Raw genomic sequence first — 21,289 nt, forward strand, 5'->3', positions numbered from 1 at the left:
AAGATTTATTCACTACAATCTGATAACATAAAAGAAAAGGAATAAATTATCACCAAAGAAAACATTTATCACTAGTCACTCAAAGAGAAGATCAAACGAAGTAAAGGAAATATCAAACAGAGAATAAGAGATTTATAAAGAGAAGGTGGAGTTGCCCTCTCCATACATATATGAAAATAGGATAAACTTCATTAAGTTTACATTTTTTTATTATATTAAGAAAATATGTGTTAAATATTTTTTTAAATATTAGATAAAATTATACTCTCTTTTAATTTAAGAGTTCGCTTTATATATAACGAAATTTGAACAGTAATCCTAACTTTACAAGTAATAATATAATTATAATAATAATATAGAGATATTTTATTGTAAAATAAAATATATTTTATTTTAATTATATTTATAGTTTGTAATAAATTCATAAATTGTATTATGTACCTTTAGTAAATTCATAAATGGTCATTTAATATTTGTGGCCATGGGAATCAAATTAAAAAATAAATATAATATTTAGTTGTATATATATATATATTCTATTATTATAAATTTATTATGTATCACATATTTTAATAAAAATATAATTATATTAAAATTATATAATGCATCTAAAAACTCATGAAAAAACAAATGTATAAAATTAATTTTAAATTTGATTATTTTATCCAAATGATATAGTTCATAATTCCTAGAATAGAAAAATTAAGAAACGAAGAAAAAAAATCCACTAATTTTCTTTTTTATTTTTTTTATCTGCAACTACAAGAGTCGGTTCGTCTCATCTGCAGCAAATCACACTCTGTAACTTCTAGGGTTTTCTATATTTCCTTCATTGTGCGTGTTGTTGTTGTTGTTGTTGTTGAGGTACCCTCTCTGTTTCCTTTTTTTTTTTTTTTTTTTTTTATATGTATATGAATCTCTCTCGTTCAATTTTTTTTATTTGCAAATCCATAGTTTTGTTTATAATATGAATGGCTTTAGTTTAATGATTTTGGAAAAGAAGTTGTTCTCATATTCAAATGATACTGGAATTGAGTTTGGAGCAGGATATTAATTAAAGAATAGGTTTTTCGATGGATGGTAAATATTTCTAATAGAATCTTAGCACTGTAAAGCCGAGGAATTTTATTGCAATTCGAGGCAATGTTTTGAAATGTTCCCAAGATAGAGAAATGGAGGAAGAATCTCAATTATTGTTTGGTACTAGTATGTTAGATTAGTATTTTGTTGGTTTCGCTTGAGGAAAGATGAAATGGGAAGAAAATGTTTTTCTAATTTGGAGATGCATTTGATAATGTGCATACTGTGTTGATGGATGCTTTGTCTTCTTCATTTCTATGGTTGAACCTCCTTGATGATGATTTCATTAGGGTTTGGAATATTCTTCTCTTTCATTTCTATGGTTGAACCTCCTTAATGATGATTTTCATTAAGGTTTGGAGTATAAATTGTTTTGTAGAAGGTGGGTAGCATTCTGAATTCTAATAAAAACATTTGTGTTAAAAGTCCCTTGCGCCTACCTTCCTCTTTTCCTTTAAATTTTGACAGTGTTATACTGAACATGGTGGGTTTTGTAATATGCAATAAAAAATGCTTGTGTTGAACTTAATTGCAGTTTGTAGCATTCCAATTAGATATAGAATCTGTAAGACTTGATGGTACACTAAATCTATATAAGCCATGAGGAGCTGAGAGTTTGAATGCCTTGGAACCTAAAAACTTAAATCTGAAATTGGCCCTGTAAAAGAAGAGACTTGTTCAATTTTTCTATTAGACATTGATCATAAGTTAAGGATGGTTGGAACTATAGCTCTAAACTCTAGAGTGGTGAGTGTAGTTTGAGTTCATATTCTCTTTATATTGTTTATTTTATGGAGGGGCAGGGTTGCTTGCTGCCTTATGACTGAAAACAATTTATATTCTGTTTGTATCACTTATCTTACTTTTCTTTTGCTTATGGCTTTATGATATTTTGGTGAATTGTGCTGAAGTCCATAGTACCTGGATTTTGAACAGCTATGACTAATTCAGAGCAAGATGTGGAAAACCATACCGCATCCTCTTTAATAGAACAGCTTGGGAGAGCTCTAAATGAGCTGGAAGCCCTCAAGGATGCATCTGAGGACAGGGTTCAGTGGATGGAAATTGAACTTCACTTTCGCAATCTTGATGCAACATTAAAGAAAAAATTTGAAGTGTTAGAAGCTAGGGAGAAAGAGTACAAGGAGAAAGAAGATGAAATTCATGCCCTGCTTGCAGAAAGAGAGGCAGCTGTTGTTGCTAAAGAGCAAGATTTCTTAGATCGTGTGCAGGAACTAAAGGATGATGCTGTTGCTGTCATTGCAGAGGCACGAGCTAATCACCAGCCAACTATATCTGAGTCCATTGACGGTGGTGACAACAAAGACAGCAAGGTAAGCAGCTCTCTTGGTGACATAAATTCCCCAGGGGAGGACTCTCCTTCTAAAATGGGTGAAAATGCTGAAACCATGGCTGTTGGTGTTAAGCCAAGTCCAGAGCTGACGCAATTTTGCGAGCAGATGGATGCAAAAGGGCTACTGAGTTTTACTATGGAGAACCAAAAAATTCTATATGCCATTCGTGAAAAACTTTCTGTCGCACTAGAAAGTGCAAATGAACCAGCACGTTTGGTGTTGGATTCACTGGAGGCATTTTATCCTCCTCTTGAAACTAACCAACCAATGGACAAAAAGGATGCTGCCCTTCAGGGCATGCGCAGATCCTGTATAATGTTCATGGAATCCTTGGCTGCCTTATTGGCCAGAATTGACCCAGGTGCTGATCACCTTCTAAACCCTGAAATAAAGCAGCAAGCCAAGGCAATTGCTGATGAGTGGAAGCCTAAGTTGGCTAGTGCAGGCATTGATGCTACCAATGGAAATTCATTGGAAGCAGACGCATTCTTGCAGCTTCTCTCCACTTTTAGAATTGCTTCGGAGTTTGATGAAGAAGAACTCTGCAAGCTTGTCCTTGTAATTGCTCGCCGCAGGCAAGCACCTGAGCTCTGCCATTCTCTTGGGTTAACACACAAAATGCCAGGTTGGTGTTCTTCTGATTAACTGACCTGAGACTGGAGAGTGGACCATTGCTTCCATGGGTGTCTCTTATGCTTGATTCCATTATGACTGGTGGTATTTTAAATTACTCATGAAATATGGACTCTTGCAGTCCATTATAACTCTTGCGTACTAAATGGACTTTCGTAGAGCTTACTGAGCTAGACTTGTGTAGTGCTTAATTAGCCTCAATGTTTGCACAGGTGTGGTTGAGTCATTGATTAACTATGGGAAACAAATAGAAGCTGTACGATTTATTCATGCCTTCCAGCTTGCTGAAAGTTTTCCTCCGGTTCCGCTACTAAGGACATACTTGAAGGATTCTAGGAGAAACTCCCAAGGAAAGGGTGGAAACACTGGTGGTGCTACTGGACAGGTACATTTCTATTCCAGATGCTGCCAGCATAAATAGTTACCCGATATTTTTAAATAGCAAATTACTTATTTCTTTTCAGGGTGATGCAAATGCGCAAGAGCTTGCAGCACTGAAGGCTGTTATCAGGTGTGTTGAAGAGTACCAGCTTGAAGCTGACTACCCACTTGACCCACTTCGGAAAAGGGTTGCACAATTGGTGAAGTCAAAGTCTGATAAGAAGAGGAATGGGGATTTTGGCAAACATCAGCAATCAAAGAAGCCAAGAGCTAATGGAGGATATAGGGGATTTCGTGGAGGTCCTCCCCCTGGCCTTGCTGCTGGGCGACAAGGTCCACCTGTTTTTTCTGAGAGGATACCATATACAGGAATGCCAGAAAGGTATCCTCATGCTGGTCCAAATCCTTACAATTATCAAGTTCCTGGCCAGTCTAGTTATGGCCAGCCAGCTACTGATCAAAGAATGTACTACTATCCTCAGGATGACAGGACTACTGGGTCGTATGATGCAGCTCCTAATTATGGCAGTTATATGGGTGCTGGTATACGGTCTGCACACCAGCCATATATGTAAATCTTGAATGCTAGTTTTGTAAGAAAGCTTGTTAGAGATGCTGTCCATTGTAGCAGAGTTTCATGTTTTCGGGCTTATGTGACCAATGCCTTTAGTTAACAATGTAGTGCTAGTTTAAAATGAAACTTTTAAACCAGGTAAGAATTCCATCTGTTGTATTCATTCAGTATCTACATTGAACAGAAGGCTGCATATTATTCTTGGTACTTGATGTCAAATGCGTTGATTTAGCTATTGGAGATTAAAAAACTATTAATCAGTCTTTAATAGCTAAACCAAACCCCTTTTCAATACAACATGACTCTAATCATATAACTTAACAATTTTCAAAAATTAGGCCTTAATAGATTATTCATTAATTTATTTTTGCAAAGCTACAAAAATAGAAAGTACATCCAAATTAATTAACAAAGGAAATCATAACTTTACGGTATAATCTACACTATTTATTTGTACAAAACGTAATTAATTACCATCCAAAGTTGATTATTTTTTTATAATAATTAAAAACAAATTATCCTTCCAAATCCAGAAGGATTTTCTTCCTTAAGCAACATTATACGAGTTTTTTTTAGCAAAGCGACGTCGGATTGAAGTATTTAATTAATTAATCATATATCCACCGCTGAAACAGAAAATCCAACGTCCAACTTTGATAGATCCCTTGTACCCGTTTTTAGTTAGTTTCCTGTTTCCCTCTCCTAGCTGCTGCTCTCTCCTCTTCTCGCCCAATGTATAACTTCCCATCTAAGAGTCTGTTTGGGTGGGGGTGAGGAAAGGGTAAATAAGGGTAATGAGGGGTAAATAATTATTATATCACTGTTTAGAAAGGGGCGAGCTAGTGAAGGGTGAGGGTAAGTAAGGATAAGGTTTACCCTCACTTACCCCTCAAATCTCAATTTTTCTCACACCCCAAATTGGGGTGTAAGCAGAGGGAGGTGAGAGATGAAAATTATTTTATTTTTTATTTTCCTATTATGTCCTTAATTTTTTATTAAAAATCTAATTATACCCATTAAAAATAAACTTAATTTACCACTATAAATAAATGTCGTTAATTTTATATTAAGTTATCAAGTAATATAAAATCTTTTTATTATTATTGAGAGTAATTCTAAGTACTTCTCCTCTAATTTTAGCGATTAAATTTCTTTTATATATTTATTTTATAATAATAATATTTTTCCTACCTTCTAAAAAAATAAAATATTTTAAAAGATGCAAAATAATATTTATATTACTTTATATATATTTAAGTTAAATATTAAAATAATATATATCATAATCTAATATAAAAAAATAATAAAAAATATAAATTATAAGTCATTAAACTAAAAATTAAATACCTTAATTTATATATTAAAAAAAATAAAAAATAATTTTTATCTAATAAAAAAAATATTTTTATAATTTTAATAATTATTTACCCTTTTTTCACCTCTTTCCAAACATAAAAAATAAACAATTCTCTTCTTTCACCTCTTTTCAAATATAAAAAATCAACACTACCTCTCCTTAACTTTTCGTTAATCTACCTCTTTCCAGACATAAAAATTTTTTTATTATAACCTCCTTGTACTTATTCTTATCCTTATCCTTCTCCTTCTCCCTCCTTACCCTTCCTTGTCCTCTTATTAATCGCCCTTCCCTCAGCCTATCAAAATAATCCAAATAATTCTCTCTTTCCCCAGAAAACACCACGGACTCAGTCATGGCACAGACACCGATTCAGTTAACCACCTTCTTCTCCTTCTTCATCTTCTTGTCTTCCTTCCAACTCGATCCCACAACCGTGCACGGCCTCTCGACCAATTCAACCACCACCGTCCTTCTAGATGGGGCCCGACCTGCCATGGTATTGCCGCTCTTTCTCTCTCCTCCAAATTCTTCCAAAACACCGTCGAATCTGCATCGCCATCTCCAAGGATCCAATGCTAACAACAGTCCCTACGCTCGCATGAGACTCTACGACGGTCTCCTTCTCAACGAGTAATAGCATTATTTCTGTACACGTTGTGTTGTTTCAGTTCTGATTTGATTTGTTACTGTCTATTTTTCTTGCTTCTGCTTATGAGAATTGTGATTTGTTAATTATAAGGTATTACACTACGCGGCTTTGGATCGGGACTCCACCTCAGGGATTTGCTCTTATCGTTGATACCGGCGGTACTGTTACGTATGTCCCGTGCTCTTCTTGTGAGCAATGTGGCAGGCACCAGGTAGTTACTTTTTATTCAGAATATTTGCAAATTTTCAGTGATGGATTAGCTTTCAATGCTTGAGATTTAAGAATGTCACATGAATTAGATTAACAAGAGTCAAGAAACGGGAAAAGATCTGAATTTGCTAGTTGAATTGGCATTTCGAATTCTGGCCTGAAGTATCTGTTTTACTGTTTCAGAAACTACAGCAAAGCTTATTTTGAATAAATTATACGTGATTCAGGTTATTGCTTTTAGATAAATTCATTTTGTTTCCTTAGGTTGGTAGCTGCAAAGAGTCTAACAGAAGAAAAGGTTCCCAATTTTTATATTTTTCTATAAGAATGAAAAAGGAAAGAAAATGAAAAAAGAAACAGTGGATGAATATTGTTTGCAGAAATCCAAGTAGTTGGAAATCTCTCGATCAGGTCCGCTCTTTTAAATGCAGTAAAATAGAGTGGGAAAATAACTATTTTTCAATTTCTATGTTTTATTTGTCCTAACTATTTGCATTGCAGAATCTACAAATCTCAGAATTGAGTTTTTTCTTATCTTATTACCTTCACCAGGATCCGAAATTTCAGCCAGAATTGTCAAGCACCTATCGACCTGTAAAGTGCAACAATGGTTGCAACTGTGACAATGAAAAGGTAAATTGTGTTTATGGGAGCCTGTATGGTGAGATGAGCACTAGCAGTGGTGACCTTGGTGAGGACATCATATCCTTTGGCATTCAGAGTGAATTGGCACCCCAGCGTGCTGTTTTTGGTTGTGAGAATCTGGAAACTGGTGACCTTTACAGTCAACATGCTGATGGCATAATGGGATTGGGCCGTGGTGATCTTAGTATTGTTGATCAACTTGTTGAAAAAGGTGTAATAAGTGACTCATTCTCATTGTGTTACGGTGGAATGGATATTGGTGGTGGTGCAATGGTTCTTGGTGGTATATCTCCTCCTTCAGGCACAGTCTTTACAGATTCAGATCCTGTGCGCAGGTGTGTTGTTAAAAATTTTCTCTCTTAGACATCATATGTCTTGAAGTTTCCTAACAATTACATTGGTACCTTTCACACATTTACTCTAGTTTCGGGATGGCAGCAGTCCATACTATAACATTGATTTGAAGGAGATACATGTTGTGGGGAAGCAGTTGCCTTTGAACCCAAGTGTGTTTGATGAAGGACATGTTACTATCCTTGATAGTGGTACACCATATGCTTACCTACCGGCAGCAGCATTTGCAGCATTTAAGGATGCTGTAAGCTCCAGTTTCTTTGAATTTCAGGGCTTTTTTTTCCCCTTTTGCAATTATTTATGAAGGAACTTCTTTTTTTTTTTATTATTATTATTACCTTTTATCTTTTTTTGGCAGTTTGTCTTTGGGCAATAATTTGTTCATTCTCTTACATACATTCAGTCTTCATTTGGCATGTTACAATTTTTCCACAATATTGATTGTACTACATTCATTTTAAATTTTAGTTTAATGAACTAAGAGGTGATGCACTCTGAGAAATATAAAGAACAATACACATGTTTGAATGCTGTGACTATACATCTCATAGAGGATGTGTGCTAAGGAAAAGTGAAAACAGTAGTTTCTCTGTTATATTTGTTTGAATTTATTGAATATACAGTGTAATTATGCTAAATTCACTTTCTTTCTCTTTCACAAATAATTCTCAAGAATTTGCTTAATTCTCTTATATGCTATCTTGATTATTCCCTTTTTCCATGATAAAAATATCTTTTATACATCAGCTGTAATTTGAAAATTTATACTAGTATTGAAAAATGAAGATCCATTTATTAACTTCTTCTTAATCCAGTATATTTGTTCTTCCTCATGCTGTCTCTAATATATTGTTTTCTGTTTCATCTTTTAAATCTTTACAGATTATGAAGGAACTTTATCACTTAAAGCAGATCCGTGGTCCTTATCCAAATTATAATGATATTTGCTTTTCTGGTGCTCCAAGGTATTTGTCTGTAGCAGAAAAGAAGGATGTAAATTGAATTCTTCAAATATATTGATTATTTATTATTATCATGTGATTAACAGTTGAAATTTATTTTTTTTCTTTAGTGCTGTTTCCCAACTCTCAGATGCATTTCCACCAATTGATTTAGTATTTGGTAATGGGCAACATTTGTCTCTATCACCTGAAAATTACTTATTTCGGGTAAGTAATTCACCTTTTTTATCATTTTTGAGAAAGACAAGAAGAGGGAGAAACATGAAGATAGTACAAATCTTGACATTTGCATCAATTTTCAGTTTTATCTAATTGTTTAACTTAGTCAATTTATACATTGTACTTTATAAGTTTCTTTGGTATTAAAGTTGAAGCTTTTTTTTTACCCTTGAATAGGCATCTTATTAGATATTGCAAAAAGTAATTTGAAACTGATTTTTTAGCATTTATGCAGCTATAAGATCCCTAACAAAGTGAAAGGTAAGTTTTATAGAATTGTGGTCAAGCTAGCTATGTTGTAAAGGAGTAAATGTAAGACATATAAGGTACAACACATACACAAGATGAATGTGACAAATATGCGGATGTTAAGATAGATGTTTGGCATTATGATGATGGATAAGATTAGAAATGATCATATCTGCCAGATAGTGCATATAGTACATATTTGGGATTAAGACTTAGATGTTATTGTTGTTGTTGTTTTTTATCGATATATTCAAAATTATGCTTTTACGGTAGAAGCTACAACAATAATGCCAAATAGACCTTTTAAGTGATATCAATTGCATCCAAGGTGATTATGACATGAGGTTTGTGTCTATATTAGCTTGAGTTGGCATGTGGTCATAATTGGCAGGTTGAGTAAGATACTAAGATTTCAGTTATTGATTGAGGTCCTACCTAAATATATCTAATCTGATGTCTTCTATCTCTCTCTCTCTCTCTGTGTGTGCGCGCCAAATGGCAGCATTTTAGGGGGTTTGAGAGTTTCAGATGGACTCTAGTTAATAGTTGAAATCCTACTTGGCCTGCCCAGCTGAGTCAACATACCAATTGGGTGGTAGCTTAGCATACACACAAGCCTCATAGCATGATTCCTATCAATTTAAGTACTAAAGTGCAATAAATAAATTGGTGAAATTAAAAGAATTGAATAAGAATAGTAAATTCCTGCATTAGGAATTTTTTACCATTAGGCCTGATTTTAAGCCCTAATGATGAGGAAGTTTATTTTTTATGGGATGGAGGATGATTGCAACTACTTTTTTTGCTGAAACATTATGATGAAATAATTTCTTCTCCATTTCTGTTTTATTTTCTTTTAGCATTCCGAAGATCGTGGTGCATACTGTCTAGGGATATTCGAACATAGGTACAATGAAACTATTCTCGGAGGTATATGAAACTTTATTTTGGCATGCATTCCAATGATTTTTTAATAAATACGCTTTTCAATTGTGCTATCATTTACCTGCCAAATTTCTCTCTGATGTATTTTACTAATAATGATTTTGTTGCAAATGTTTGTTTATAAAAGGAATCCTTGTCCGCAATACTCTTGTGATGTATGATCGTGAAAATTCAAAGATGGGTTTCTGGAAGACCAATTGTTCTGAGTTATGGGAAAGACATCACGGAACTGGTGCCCCAGCACCATTGGTCTCAGCTTCAAATGGACTACTGGGTCATATGATGCAGCTCCTAATTATGGCAGTTATATGGGTGCCGGTATACGGTCTTCACATCAGCCATATATGTAAATCTTGAATGCTAGTTTTGTAAGAAAGCTTGTTAGAGATGCTGTCCATTGTAGCAGAGTTTCATGTTTTCAGGCTTATGTGACCAATGCCTTTAGTTAACAATGTAGTGCTAGTTTAAAATGAAACTTTAAAACCAGGTAAGAATTCCATCTGTTGTATTCATTCAGTATCTACATTGAACAGAAGGCTGCATATTATTCTTGGTACTTGATGTCAAATGCGTTGATTTAGCTATTGGAGATTAAAAAACTATTAATCAGTCTTTAATAGCTAAACCAAACCCCTTTTCAATGCAACATGACTCTAATCATATAACTTAACAATTTTCAAAAATTAGGCCTTAATAGATTATTCATTAATTTATTGTTGCAAAGCTACAAAAGTAGAAAGTACATCCAAATTAATTAACAAAGGAAATCATAACTTTACGGTATAATCTACACTATTTATTTGTACAAAACATAATTAATTACCATCCAAAGTTGATTATTTTTTTATAATAATTAAAAACAAATTATCCTTCCAAATCCAGAAGGATTTTCTTCCTTGAACAACATTATACGAGTTTTTTTTAGCAAAGCGACGTCGGATTGAAGTATTTAATTAATTAATCATAGATCCACCGCTGAAACTGAAAATCCAACGTCCAACTTTGATAGATCCCTTGCACCCGTTTTTAGTTAGTTTCCTGTTTCCCTCTCCCTCTTTCTCTCTCCTACCTGCTGCTCTCTCCTGTTCTCGCCCAATGTATAACTTCCCCATCTAAATAATTCTCTCTTTCGTCAGAAAACACCACCGACTCAGTCATGGCACAGACACCGATTCAGCTAACCACCTTCTTCTCCTTCTTCATCTTCTTGTCTTCCTTTCAACTCGATCCCACAACCGTGCACGGCCTCTCGACCAATTCAACCACCACCGTCCTTCTAGATGGGGCCCGACCTGCCATGGTATTGCCGCTCTTTCTCTCTCCTCCAAATTCTTCCAAAACACCGTCGAATCTGCATCGCCATCTCCAAGGATCCAATGCTAGCAACCGTCCCTACGCTCGCATGAGACTCTACGACGATCTCCTTCTCAACGGGTAATAGCATTATTTCTGTACACGTTGTGTTGTTTCAGTTCTGATTTGATTTGTTACTGTCTATTTTTCTTGCTTCTGCTTATGAGAATTGTGATTTGTTAATTATAAGGTATTACACTACGCGGCTTTGGATCGGGACTCCACCTCAGAGATTTGCTCTTATCGTTGATACAGGCAGTACTGTTACGTATGTCCCATGCTCTTCTTGTGAGCAATGTGGCAGGCACCAGGTAGTTACTTTTTATTCAGAATATTTGCAAATTTTCAGTGATGGATTAGCTTTCTATGCTTGAGATTTATGAATGTCACATGAATTAGATTAACAAGAGTCAAGAAACGGGAAAAGATCTGAATTTGCTAGTTGAATTGGCATTTCGAATTCTGGCCTGAAGTATCTGTTTTACTGTTTCAGAAACTACAGCAAAGCTTATTTTGAATAAATTATACGTGATTCAGGTTATTGCTTTTAGATAAATTCATTTTGCCTCCTTAGGTTGGTAGCTGCAAAGAGTCTAACAGAAGAAAAGGTTCCCAATTTTTATATTTTTCTATAAGAATGAAAAAGGAAAGAAAATGAAAAAAGAAACAGTGGATGAATATTTTTTGCAGAAATCCAAGTAGTGGGAAATCTCTCGATCAGGTCCGCTCTTTTAAATGCAGTAAAATAGAGTGGGAAAATAACTATTTTTCAATTTCTATGTTTTATTTGTCCTAACTATTTGCATTGCAGAATCGACAAATCTCAGAATTGAGTTTTTTCTTATCTTATTACCTTCACCAGGATCCAAAATTTCAGCCAGAATTGTCAAGCACCTATCAACCTGTAAAGTGCAACATTGATTGCAACTGTGACAATGAAAAGGTACAGTGTGTTTATGAGAGGCAGTATGCTGAGATGAGCACTAGCAGTGGTGTCCTTGGTGAGGGCATCATATCCTTTGGCAATCAGAGTGAATTGGCACCCCAGCGTGCTGTTTTTGGTTGTGAGAATCTGGAAACTGGTGACCTTTACAGTCAACATGCTGATGGCATAATGGGATTGGGCCGTGGTGATCTTAGTATTGTTGATCAACTTGTTGAAAAAGGTGTAATAAGTGACTCATTCTCATTGTGTTACGGTGGAATGGATATTGGTGGTGGTGCAATGGTTCTTGGTGGTATATCTCCTCCTTCAGGCACAGTCTTTACAGATTCAGATCCTGTGCGCAGGTGTGTTGTTAAAAATTTTCTCTCTTAGACATCATATGTCTTGAAGTTTCCTAACAATTACATTGGTACCTTTCACACATTTACTCTAGTTTCGGGATGGCAACAGTCCATACTATAACATTGATTTGAAGGAGATACGTGTTGCGGGGAAGCAGTTGCCTTTGAACCCAAGTGTGTTTGATGAAAGACATGGTACTATCCTTGATAGTGGTACAACATATGCTTACCTACCGGCAGCAGCATTTGCAGCATTTAAGGATGCTGTCAGCTCCAGTTTCTTTGAATTTCAGGGCTTTTTTTTTCCCCTTCTGCAATTATTTATGAAGGAACTTCTTTTTTTTTTTTATTATTATTATTACCTTCTATCTTTTTTTGGCAATTTGTCTTTGGGCAATAATTTGTTCATTCTCTTACATACATTCAGTCTTCATTTGGCATGTTACAATTTTTCCACAATATTGATTGTACTACATTCATTTTAAATTTTAGTTTAATGAACTAAGAGGTGATGCACTCTGAGAAATATAAAGAACAATACACATGTTTGAATGCTGTGACTATACATCTCATAGAGGATGTGTGCTAAGGAAAAGTGAAAACAGTAGTTTCTCTGTTATATTTGTTTGAATTTATTGAATATACAGTGTAATTATGCTAAATTCATTTTCTTTCTCTTTCACAAATAATTCTTAAGAATTTGCTTAATTCTCTTATATGCTATCTTGATTATTCCCTTTTTCCATGATAAAAAGATCTTTTATACATCAGCTGTAATTTGAAAATTTATATTAGTATTGAAAAATGAAGATCCATGTATTAACTTCTTCTTAATCCAGTATATTTGTTCTTCCTCATGCTGTCTCTAATATATTGTTTTCTGTTTCATCTTTTAAATCTTTACAGATTATGAAGGAACTTTATCCCTTAAAGCAGATCCGTGGTCCTGATCCAAATTATAATGATATTTGCTTTTCTGGTGCTCCAAGGTATTTGTCTGTAGCAGAAAAGAAGGATGTAAATTGAATTCTTCAAATATATTGATTATTTATTATTATCATGTGATTAACAGTTGAAATTTATTTTTTTTCTTTAGTGCTGTTTCCCAACTCACAAATGCATTTCCACCAATTGATTTAGTATTTGGTAATGGGCAACACTTGTCTCTATCACCTGAAAATTACTTATTTCGGGTAAGTAATTCACCTTTTTTATCATTTTTGAGAAAGACAAGAAGAGGGAGAAACATGAAGATAGTACAAATCTTGACATTTGCATCAATTTTCAGTTTTATCTAATTGTTTAACTTCGTCAATTTATACATTGTACTTTATAAGTTTCTTTGGTATTAAAGTTGAAGCTTTTTTTTTACCCTTGAATAGGCATCTTATTAGATATTGCAAAAAATAATTTGAAACTGATTTTTTAGCATTTATGCAGCTATAAGATCCCTAACAAAGTGAAAGGTAAGTTTTATAGAATTTTGGTCAAGCTAGCTATTTTGTATAGGAGTAAATGTAAGACATATAAGGTACAACACATACACAAGATGAATGTGACAAATATGCGGATGTTAAGATAGATGTTTGGCATTATGATGATGGATAAGATTAGAAATGATCATATCTGCCAGATAGTGCACATAGTACATATTTGGGATTAAGACTTAGATGTTATTGTTGTTGTTTTTTATCGATATATTCAAAATTATGCTTTTACGGTAGAAGCTACAACAATAATGCCAAATAGACCTTTAAGTGATATCAATTGCATCCAAGGTGATTATGACATGAGGTTTGTGTCTATATTAGCTTGAGTTGGCATGTGGTCATAATTGGCAGGTTGAGTAAGATACTAAGATTTCAGTTATTGATTGAGGTCCTACCTAAATATATCTAATCTGATGTCTTCTATCTGTGTGTGTGTGTGTGTGTGTGAGTGTGTGTGTGTGCCAAATGGCAGCATTTTAGGGGGTTTGAGAGTTTCAGATGGACTCTAGTTAATAGTTGAAATCCTACTTGGCCTGCCCAGCTGAGTCAACATACCAATTGGGTGGTAGCTTAGCATACACACAAGCCTCATAGCATGATTCCTATCAATTTAAGTACTAAAGTGCAATAAATAAATTGGTGAAATTAAAAGAATTGAATAAGAATAGTAAATTCCTGCATTAGGATTTTTTTACCATTAGGCCTGAGTTTAAGCCCTAATGACGAGGAAGTTTATTTTTTATGGGATGGAGGATGATTGCAACTACTTTTTTCGCTGAAACATTATGATGAAATAATTTCTTCTCCATTTATGTTTTATTTTCTTTTAGCATTCCAAAGTTCGTGGTGCATACTGTCTAGGGATATTCCAAAATGGGCACGATCCAACTACTCTTCTCGGAGGTATATGAAACTTTATTTTGGCATGCATTCCAATGATTTTTTAATAAATACGCTTTTCAATTGTGCTATCATTTACCTGCCAAATTTCTTTCTGATGTATTTTACTAATAATGATTTTGTTGCAAATGTTTGTTTATAAAAGGAATCCTTGTCCGCAATACTCTTGTGATGTATGATCGTGAAAATTCAAAGATGGGTTTCTGGAAGACCAATTGTTCTGAGTTATGGGAAAGACTTCATAGAACTGGTGCCCCAGCACCATTGCTCTCAGCTTCAAATGGAACAAACTCAACTACAGAAATGCCACCTATGATGGCTTCTAGTGACCAACAGCATTATGCTCTTCCAGGTTCTGTTATTTGAGGAATTCTTATGTTAAATATCATATATGAAATCATTTCTTGAGCATACCCTTTTTGTGTCAGCGGCATATTGGATATGCAAGACTTTAGTTCTAATGGCTCAAGTATCATGACTTTTCATGATAGAGTTCTTGGATCACATATCCTAGTGTGTGCACAAGTTCCAGTGAGCAGTGACTGGATCACAAAAGAAGAATGAAAAGTTTCCTGTAATGACTTTTCAAGTTATCCAACTTTTGTCAATAATATTGGCATGGCCAATGTAAGAGAAAAATGAGTGAATGATGGAAAGAAATATTAGTGGAAGTAGGCCAATTTTGAAAGACAGATTAAAGAACATTTGTAGGAAATGCGTTATCCTGAAGTCCAAATCATGTACTCTTAATATTCTATTAGCTTGACTTTTAAGTTGAGACAAGATCTAGCTACTTGATACTGAAGTTATTATCAACTTACTAGCATCATCAACAAATCATGTTGCCTCTATAGTCTGACATCACGGTTTGATTGAGATGCTTTCTGATGAAGTTTCTCATTAACTTTAATGCACAGATGAGCTCCAAATTGGACAAATAACATTTGAAATTTCAATGAATATCAACTCATCAGATTTGAAGCTTCACACTAAGGAACTTATTGAATTCATCACTCAGGAGTTGGGTGTTAATGCTTCACAGGTTAGACAACTACTGTATTGAAAGGTCTCTTTCTTCATTTGATTAAAACTAGTGCAATTATTCACTCGGTCATTGAAATTGAAATCTTATTGACCAGGAAAAGGGGAGGTTAAACCTTGTCTTTCTAATTAATAGTATTTATCATAAAGGCTTTTTCTTTATATGTTTTATCCATTTCCTTCTTTTACGGAACCTAATTACACAAGCATGATTTCAGGTCCATTTACTGAAACTTACTTCCAAAGGAAATTATTCACTCATTGCATGGTCCATAGTGCCTTCAGGATATGCTGATCACTTTTCTAATGCTACTGCTCTTGTAAGTTTGCTATCATAGAAGCACAAATAATGAACTTGCAGAAGATTAGAAGTGTTGCTTATGTTTTTTCATTCTACCTGCAGAGTATAATTTCCAGGGTTGCTGAACATCACATGCAGCTTCCTGATACCTTTGGAAGTTATCAGTTGGTTCAATGGAAAATTGAGCCTCCAGCAAATCGGTGGGTAATTGTTATCACTTTATGGGAACTATTATTGCCCAATTTCACTGTGACTAGGATATGTGATCTCTTAATTGTCTTGAGAGTTGGATCATAAAGAACAGGTTAGTATTGTGAGGTAAATTTTTAAAAATGGGTCCCATGCTTGGGCTTGTTATTGATTTGAGAAGAATTTCTGGTGCCATTAAGTTTCTTTCTCCCACATTATTGATTTTTGTTATTAGAACAGAAGTCTGTTGATAGTGGATGCCACTAAATAAACAAAGGGTAAGATTGTCATTTTGAAAAACAAAATATGATCCTGTAGTGGGGAAAATAGATGGGTGAGTGCAAATATCACCGGCCCTTATATTTTCACTTCGTATTCCAAATCAAATTAATGCAAAATTGGTCTTTTTTTTCCCTTTTTATTTTGCTCTATGGAAGTTCCTAGATCACATTCTTACTGGTTCTTTGTCCTGTGGGGCACCTTTCCATTTTCTGATATAGGTCACCATATCTATTTTCCTGTATGTAAATGGTGTCTTCTTGTGAAATCATGCAGGGCCTGGTGGAAGCAACATTATTTGCTGGTGGTTTTAGCCGTTATTATTACATTGATTCTTGGATTATCAGCTTCTGGAATATGGTTCATTTGGAGGCCAAGACAACAAACATTGAATACATATAAACCTGTTGATGCACCAGCTCCTGAGCAAGAACTACAGCCATTATAAACTGTGAATGATTGTCTGTGCTTTGTGATCTACACCAAGTATTTGAGATTCGCATTTTTGACTCCAATGGCTGTAAATTTACAAGCAGAGCTACTTAATCTACCAAAGATTTTGTTAAGCGACATGGACTGTCCTTTCAAATACATTATAATGGTATTGATTATATGGGGATGTATAGAAACTACTGCACTCATTATTATTGTATTTTAACAAACAAGTATATCAAAATTTTGCCTAATAAGGGGAATGCATGAAATGCTTTCATCGGTTTTCTTTTTGCTCTGTCTGTTGCTTTGAAGAATATGTGCTTAATTATTCTGTGCTTCTATTTGTTATATGGCTTGAGAGAGGTAACCTATTCACCTTTCACTTCTCATTTGATGGAATACTACCCATGAAGGCATGCATAAAACCTCTTTCTATTTGGAAGATTACAAAACTCGTTTTCCATTTTCCATGATTTGTAAGTGCAAAATACACTATTTTAATAAGAATTTTTTTGAATTTGTCAACCAATATGGTTGAGGTATCTTTCATAATCATGGAAAAATTTATGTAAATCTAGTTTATCGCACACTTAATGTATAAACACGTGAGTTTTACTTATTTTACATGTGAATCTAATTATACATTTTGGTGAGTGTAAGATTTATTATTCTAACTTGTCAACAAATATGGTTGGGGCGTTGGAGAATGCTTGATAATTCCACAAATATGTGCTGAATCTACAGTGGAAATGTAGTGGGTCAAAGTGACGGAATCGTCAAGGCAGTTTGCCATATTGAACTTTCAAACATATCAACTTCATATGCATAATACAATCGTTGAAAGTTTCAAAGTCTGATGAAATTATTATCATATAAAAAAAAATAAAATGTCTTGTTTTTATTATATTACTCCCCATACAATTTCTGAGAAGTTCCACTATTTTCCATGGTCCTTATCGTAGAAGAATAACCTATATTCTATTTCCGGTCAAAGAGGAAAGTCCCAAAGGATTTATTCATTTTAAGTATGGTCGTACCCTAAACTTAAAAATTAGTATAAAATTTTTTTATAAATTTTATACAGTAAAACCCTTTTAATTTATATGACCTTTATCTCTTATGTACGACACTGACACTGAGTAATTATTTGGGAAGCAACCTAAAATTTGTTCGTCTCGTCCTTCTAGGTGCACTGCAGCCGTTCGCTGAAATGCTACAGAGAATGATGGTGGTTGTGGACCAAGAAGAAAGCAGAAACACCAAACTTCTATCCACAATCATTCAAATATGCCCTAATTCCTTGGTATAAAATAAAAAGATAAATTATAATTTTTTGGGTATATTTCAGAGTTAGCCATTTTGAAATTAATAATTTTATTTTAAAATTTATAATGAAATATAATATTATTTTTTTAATTTTTATTTAAAAGAGATTTAGTATTTGGTTACAATTAATGAATCTCAATGTGAAAAGTAATACTCTTATTTTAATAATGTGCATCATAGAAATGATAAATTTATTTTTAATTTTTTTTCATTAAAATATTTGCCATTGTTAAAATGTTAACTTATAATTTTTCACATTATGGTATAAAATATTATACTTTTATAGTAACAAGATTTGGTGTATTGTGAGATCCAACCACCTTTCAAAATTTTATAGGGCAAATGTCAAAACTTTGCATTTTTTTATAATTGTATTAATTTAAAAAAATTAAATTATTAATTTTATTATAATTATATCCTTCTATCTATTCCATCATTAATTTTAATGGATTTTGCCATATTAGGATGTTCAATAATAGGGAAGACTTTAGAAAAAATCACAAATTTTATTTTATTTTTTTTCAATTGTATCTTAATTTTTTTTAATAAATATAAGTTGATATTAATTTTTTTTTTACTTTACTATAATTGACCCATTATTAATTGCCATGTTAAATGTTAACAATTTTTGTTAGCATTTCTAATCTCCTAATTTGATACTAATTAAATCTAATTTTTAATAAAAAATTTTATTTTCAGTAAAACGGTACCGCTTCCACTAAAAACATAGAGTTTCATCTTATAACTCATCACTCTTTAGCACTAACTTCCTTCAACTTTCACGCCTCACAAACCATTTGACACCAATTTCCTACACTTATTCACTCCACCTTCACCAATCAACCTGCTTGTTCCTCTCTTACTATATTAGAGCACATAACATCACTCACAACCATCTTTCATCATATCAACGAAGCCATTACCTTATCAGTTACTAAATAAGCTATACTCATCGCTGCATTTCTCTCTCTCTCTCTCTCTCTCTCTCTTTCTCCTTCATAATCACAAATGTAAAATATTAAAATTTAAAAAATTAAATAAAAAAATGTCAAATTATTCCAATATATCCATAACCACAAACTCAACTCAACTAATACTTTATCCCAAAAATTTGGGGTCGACTATAGGGATTCGCTTTCTCCACTCTGAACGATTTTGGGTTAAATCCTCAGAAATGTGTAATGCTTCTAGGTCATATTGTACTACTCTCCTCCAAGTCAATTTAGGTCTACCCCTTTTTTTCTTTCTATCTCTAGTCTAATGTGCTCTACTTGTCTACTATTCAAAATTCAAACAAAATTCAATTGAATTAAAGATTTTCATAATTAAATGTCAAAATTCAATTAAAAAAAATAAAAATCAAAAAATAAAATGTTCACTACGATTGGGATGATAACGAATAGGATATTCACAAAAATTATTTTATCAAAACTTGAATTTGTTTAATATTTTCAAAACCTGAGCCTATCTTAAATCTAATTAAAATTTATTATCAACTATCTGAACCCCTCCAAAATCTAATAATTATTACCCGGAAAAATATCTAAACTCATTTAATTTTATATATTTTAATCAATGATTTACATAAGAATTTATTTTTATTAATACTTTATATTTAAAAAAATAATAAATTCATAAAATATTTAAATTCAGTTTTATTTAAAATAAAATATAAAATTTTAAATATTATTATAAAAATATATATTTTTATATTTAATAAAATATTATATAAACATGTTCAGATAACGAATATTTAATATGTAAAATTTAAATTTGAATCTATTATGGATAGTATTTATCAAATCAAATCCGTCATAAAACCTATTATAAACTATTTCAAATTTATCTTATTAGAATTTAATCAAATCATAAAAATTTGATCCATTGCAATCTATACCACCAATAGTAAATTGTGCAAAAGGGCAAGTGCCGATTGACGTCCAGGACTATCATTGTGTTTTAATATTTGAGGCCATGGGAATCAAATTAAAAAATAAATATAATATTTAGTTATATATATATATATATATATATATATATTATTATAAATTTATTATGTATCACATATTTTAATAAAAATATAATTATATTAAAATTATATATTGTATCTAAAAACTCATGAAAAAACAAATGTATAAAATTAATTTTAAATTTGATTATTTTATCCAAATGATATAGTTCATAATTCAATTATTAAAAAAAAAAAAACCAAAACCATAACAAAATAGTAAAATAAATTTAATTTTATATGATTTGATTTTCACATTATTGAATTTTTAGATTTCGATTCTTATTAATTTGGTTTTCGACTTATTTAAGAATAATCAAAATTATGTTTAGTAGTTATCACTAACAAATTTTTTTTTTAAAGTATTAAAAATTGATAAAATTAAATAAAACTCCTTCAAAATTTTGCTTTTAGCTAGCAGCGTTACACGTGTCTGAATATCAAATTATTCTACTGAGGAGAAAATTTAAATTAATATCATGAAGATAAGATTCTTAAAAACATGCAACTCATGATAAAGTGAAAGCATAAATTTTATTAAAGGTATCATAAATTTTAACAATGAATGTGCTTTACTATCAGCGTATTCCAAAGAATGTAGAAAGAGTGGAACCATCACCTTGTACTCCAAGCTTTTCTTCCTTCACCCGTGATGAAGGTCCACACTAGTTGCAGAATTCCTTCTGCACTTACACACTGGCTTCAGAGTCTTATTTCTTGCATGCATTAAGCCCATTTGTTTAACTAAGTATGCCATAATCAATGGCATTAATTTTCTTTAATTGCATGTCGCGAATTGAGCGAGAAAATTCCTCCCTTTTCTTGCTGTTAGGTATTGCAAAGAAGACTTGCTGCTTATAGTGCAGTTTTGTTTGGGCTTTGTGGATTTGGCCTTGGGCTTCACCCATCACGAGTGAATTGATGTATAAAATTTTAATGATCATTGCTTCTGTATATAAAAAAAATATTTTATATATTCATTATTATTTACCGGCTGAGAAACTCAAATTTGAATTTCTACTCTTTTAATATATACAATTTATTCTTAATGTTGTTGTATTAAA

General features: G+C 32.7%; 3 protein-coding genes across 3 annotated transcripts; all 3 read left to right on the forward strand.

The window, feature by feature from the left end:
- Positions 1-1,969: 1,969 nt before the first annotated feature.
- On the forward strand, positions 1,970-4,195 carry LOC131172613 (FRIGIDA-like protein 3). Its single transcript, XM_058133886.1, has 3 exons — positions 1,970-3,060; positions 3,281-3,453; positions 3,533-4,195. The coding sequence occupies exons 1-3, from the start codon at positions 2,019-2,021 to the stop codon at positions 4,022-4,024; spliced, it is 1,707 nt and encodes a 568-aa protein (XP_057989869.1). The 5' UTR covers positions 1,970-2,018; the 3' UTR covers positions 4,025-4,195.
- Positions 4,196-5,735: 1,540 nt separating this feature from the next.
- LOC131172700 (aspartic proteinase 36-like) lies at positions 5,736-10,197 on the forward strand. The gene is made up of 9 exons (XM_058134213.1): positions 5,736-6,013; positions 6,123-6,243; positions 6,795-7,222; positions 7,329-7,485; positions 8,124-8,206; positions 8,314-8,410; positions 9,532-9,601; positions 9,744-9,934; positions 10,150-10,197. The coding sequence occupies exons 1-9, from the start codon at positions 5,736-5,738 to the stop codon at positions 10,195-10,197; spliced, it is 1,473 nt and encodes a 490-aa protein (XP_057990196.1).
- A 441-nt stretch (positions 10,198-10,638) lies between these two features.
- LOC131172612 (aspartic proteinase 36-like) lies at positions 10,639-17,173 on the forward strand. The gene is made up of 12 exons (XM_058133885.1): positions 10,639-11,050; positions 11,160-11,280; positions 11,832-12,259; positions 12,366-12,522; positions 13,163-13,245; positions 13,353-13,449; positions 14,577-14,649; positions 14,792-14,998; positions 15,564-15,688; positions 15,906-16,007; positions 16,091-16,188; positions 16,733-17,173. The coding sequence occupies exons 1-12, from the start codon at positions 10,773-10,775 to the stop codon at positions 16,902-16,904; spliced, it is 1,941 nt and encodes a 646-aa protein (XP_057989868.1). The 5' UTR covers positions 10,639-10,772; the 3' UTR covers positions 16,905-17,173.
- The last annotated feature ends 4,116 nt before the right edge of the window (positions 17,174-21,289 follow it).

Source organism: Hevea brasiliensis, chromosome 14 (assembly GCF_030052815.1).
Source record: "Hevea brasiliensis isolate MT/VB/25A 57/8 chromosome 14, ASM3005281v1, whole genome shotgun sequence".
Classification (NCBI taxonomy): Eukaryota; Viridiplantae; Streptophyta; class Magnoliopsida; order Malpighiales; family Euphorbiaceae; genus Hevea; species Hevea brasiliensis.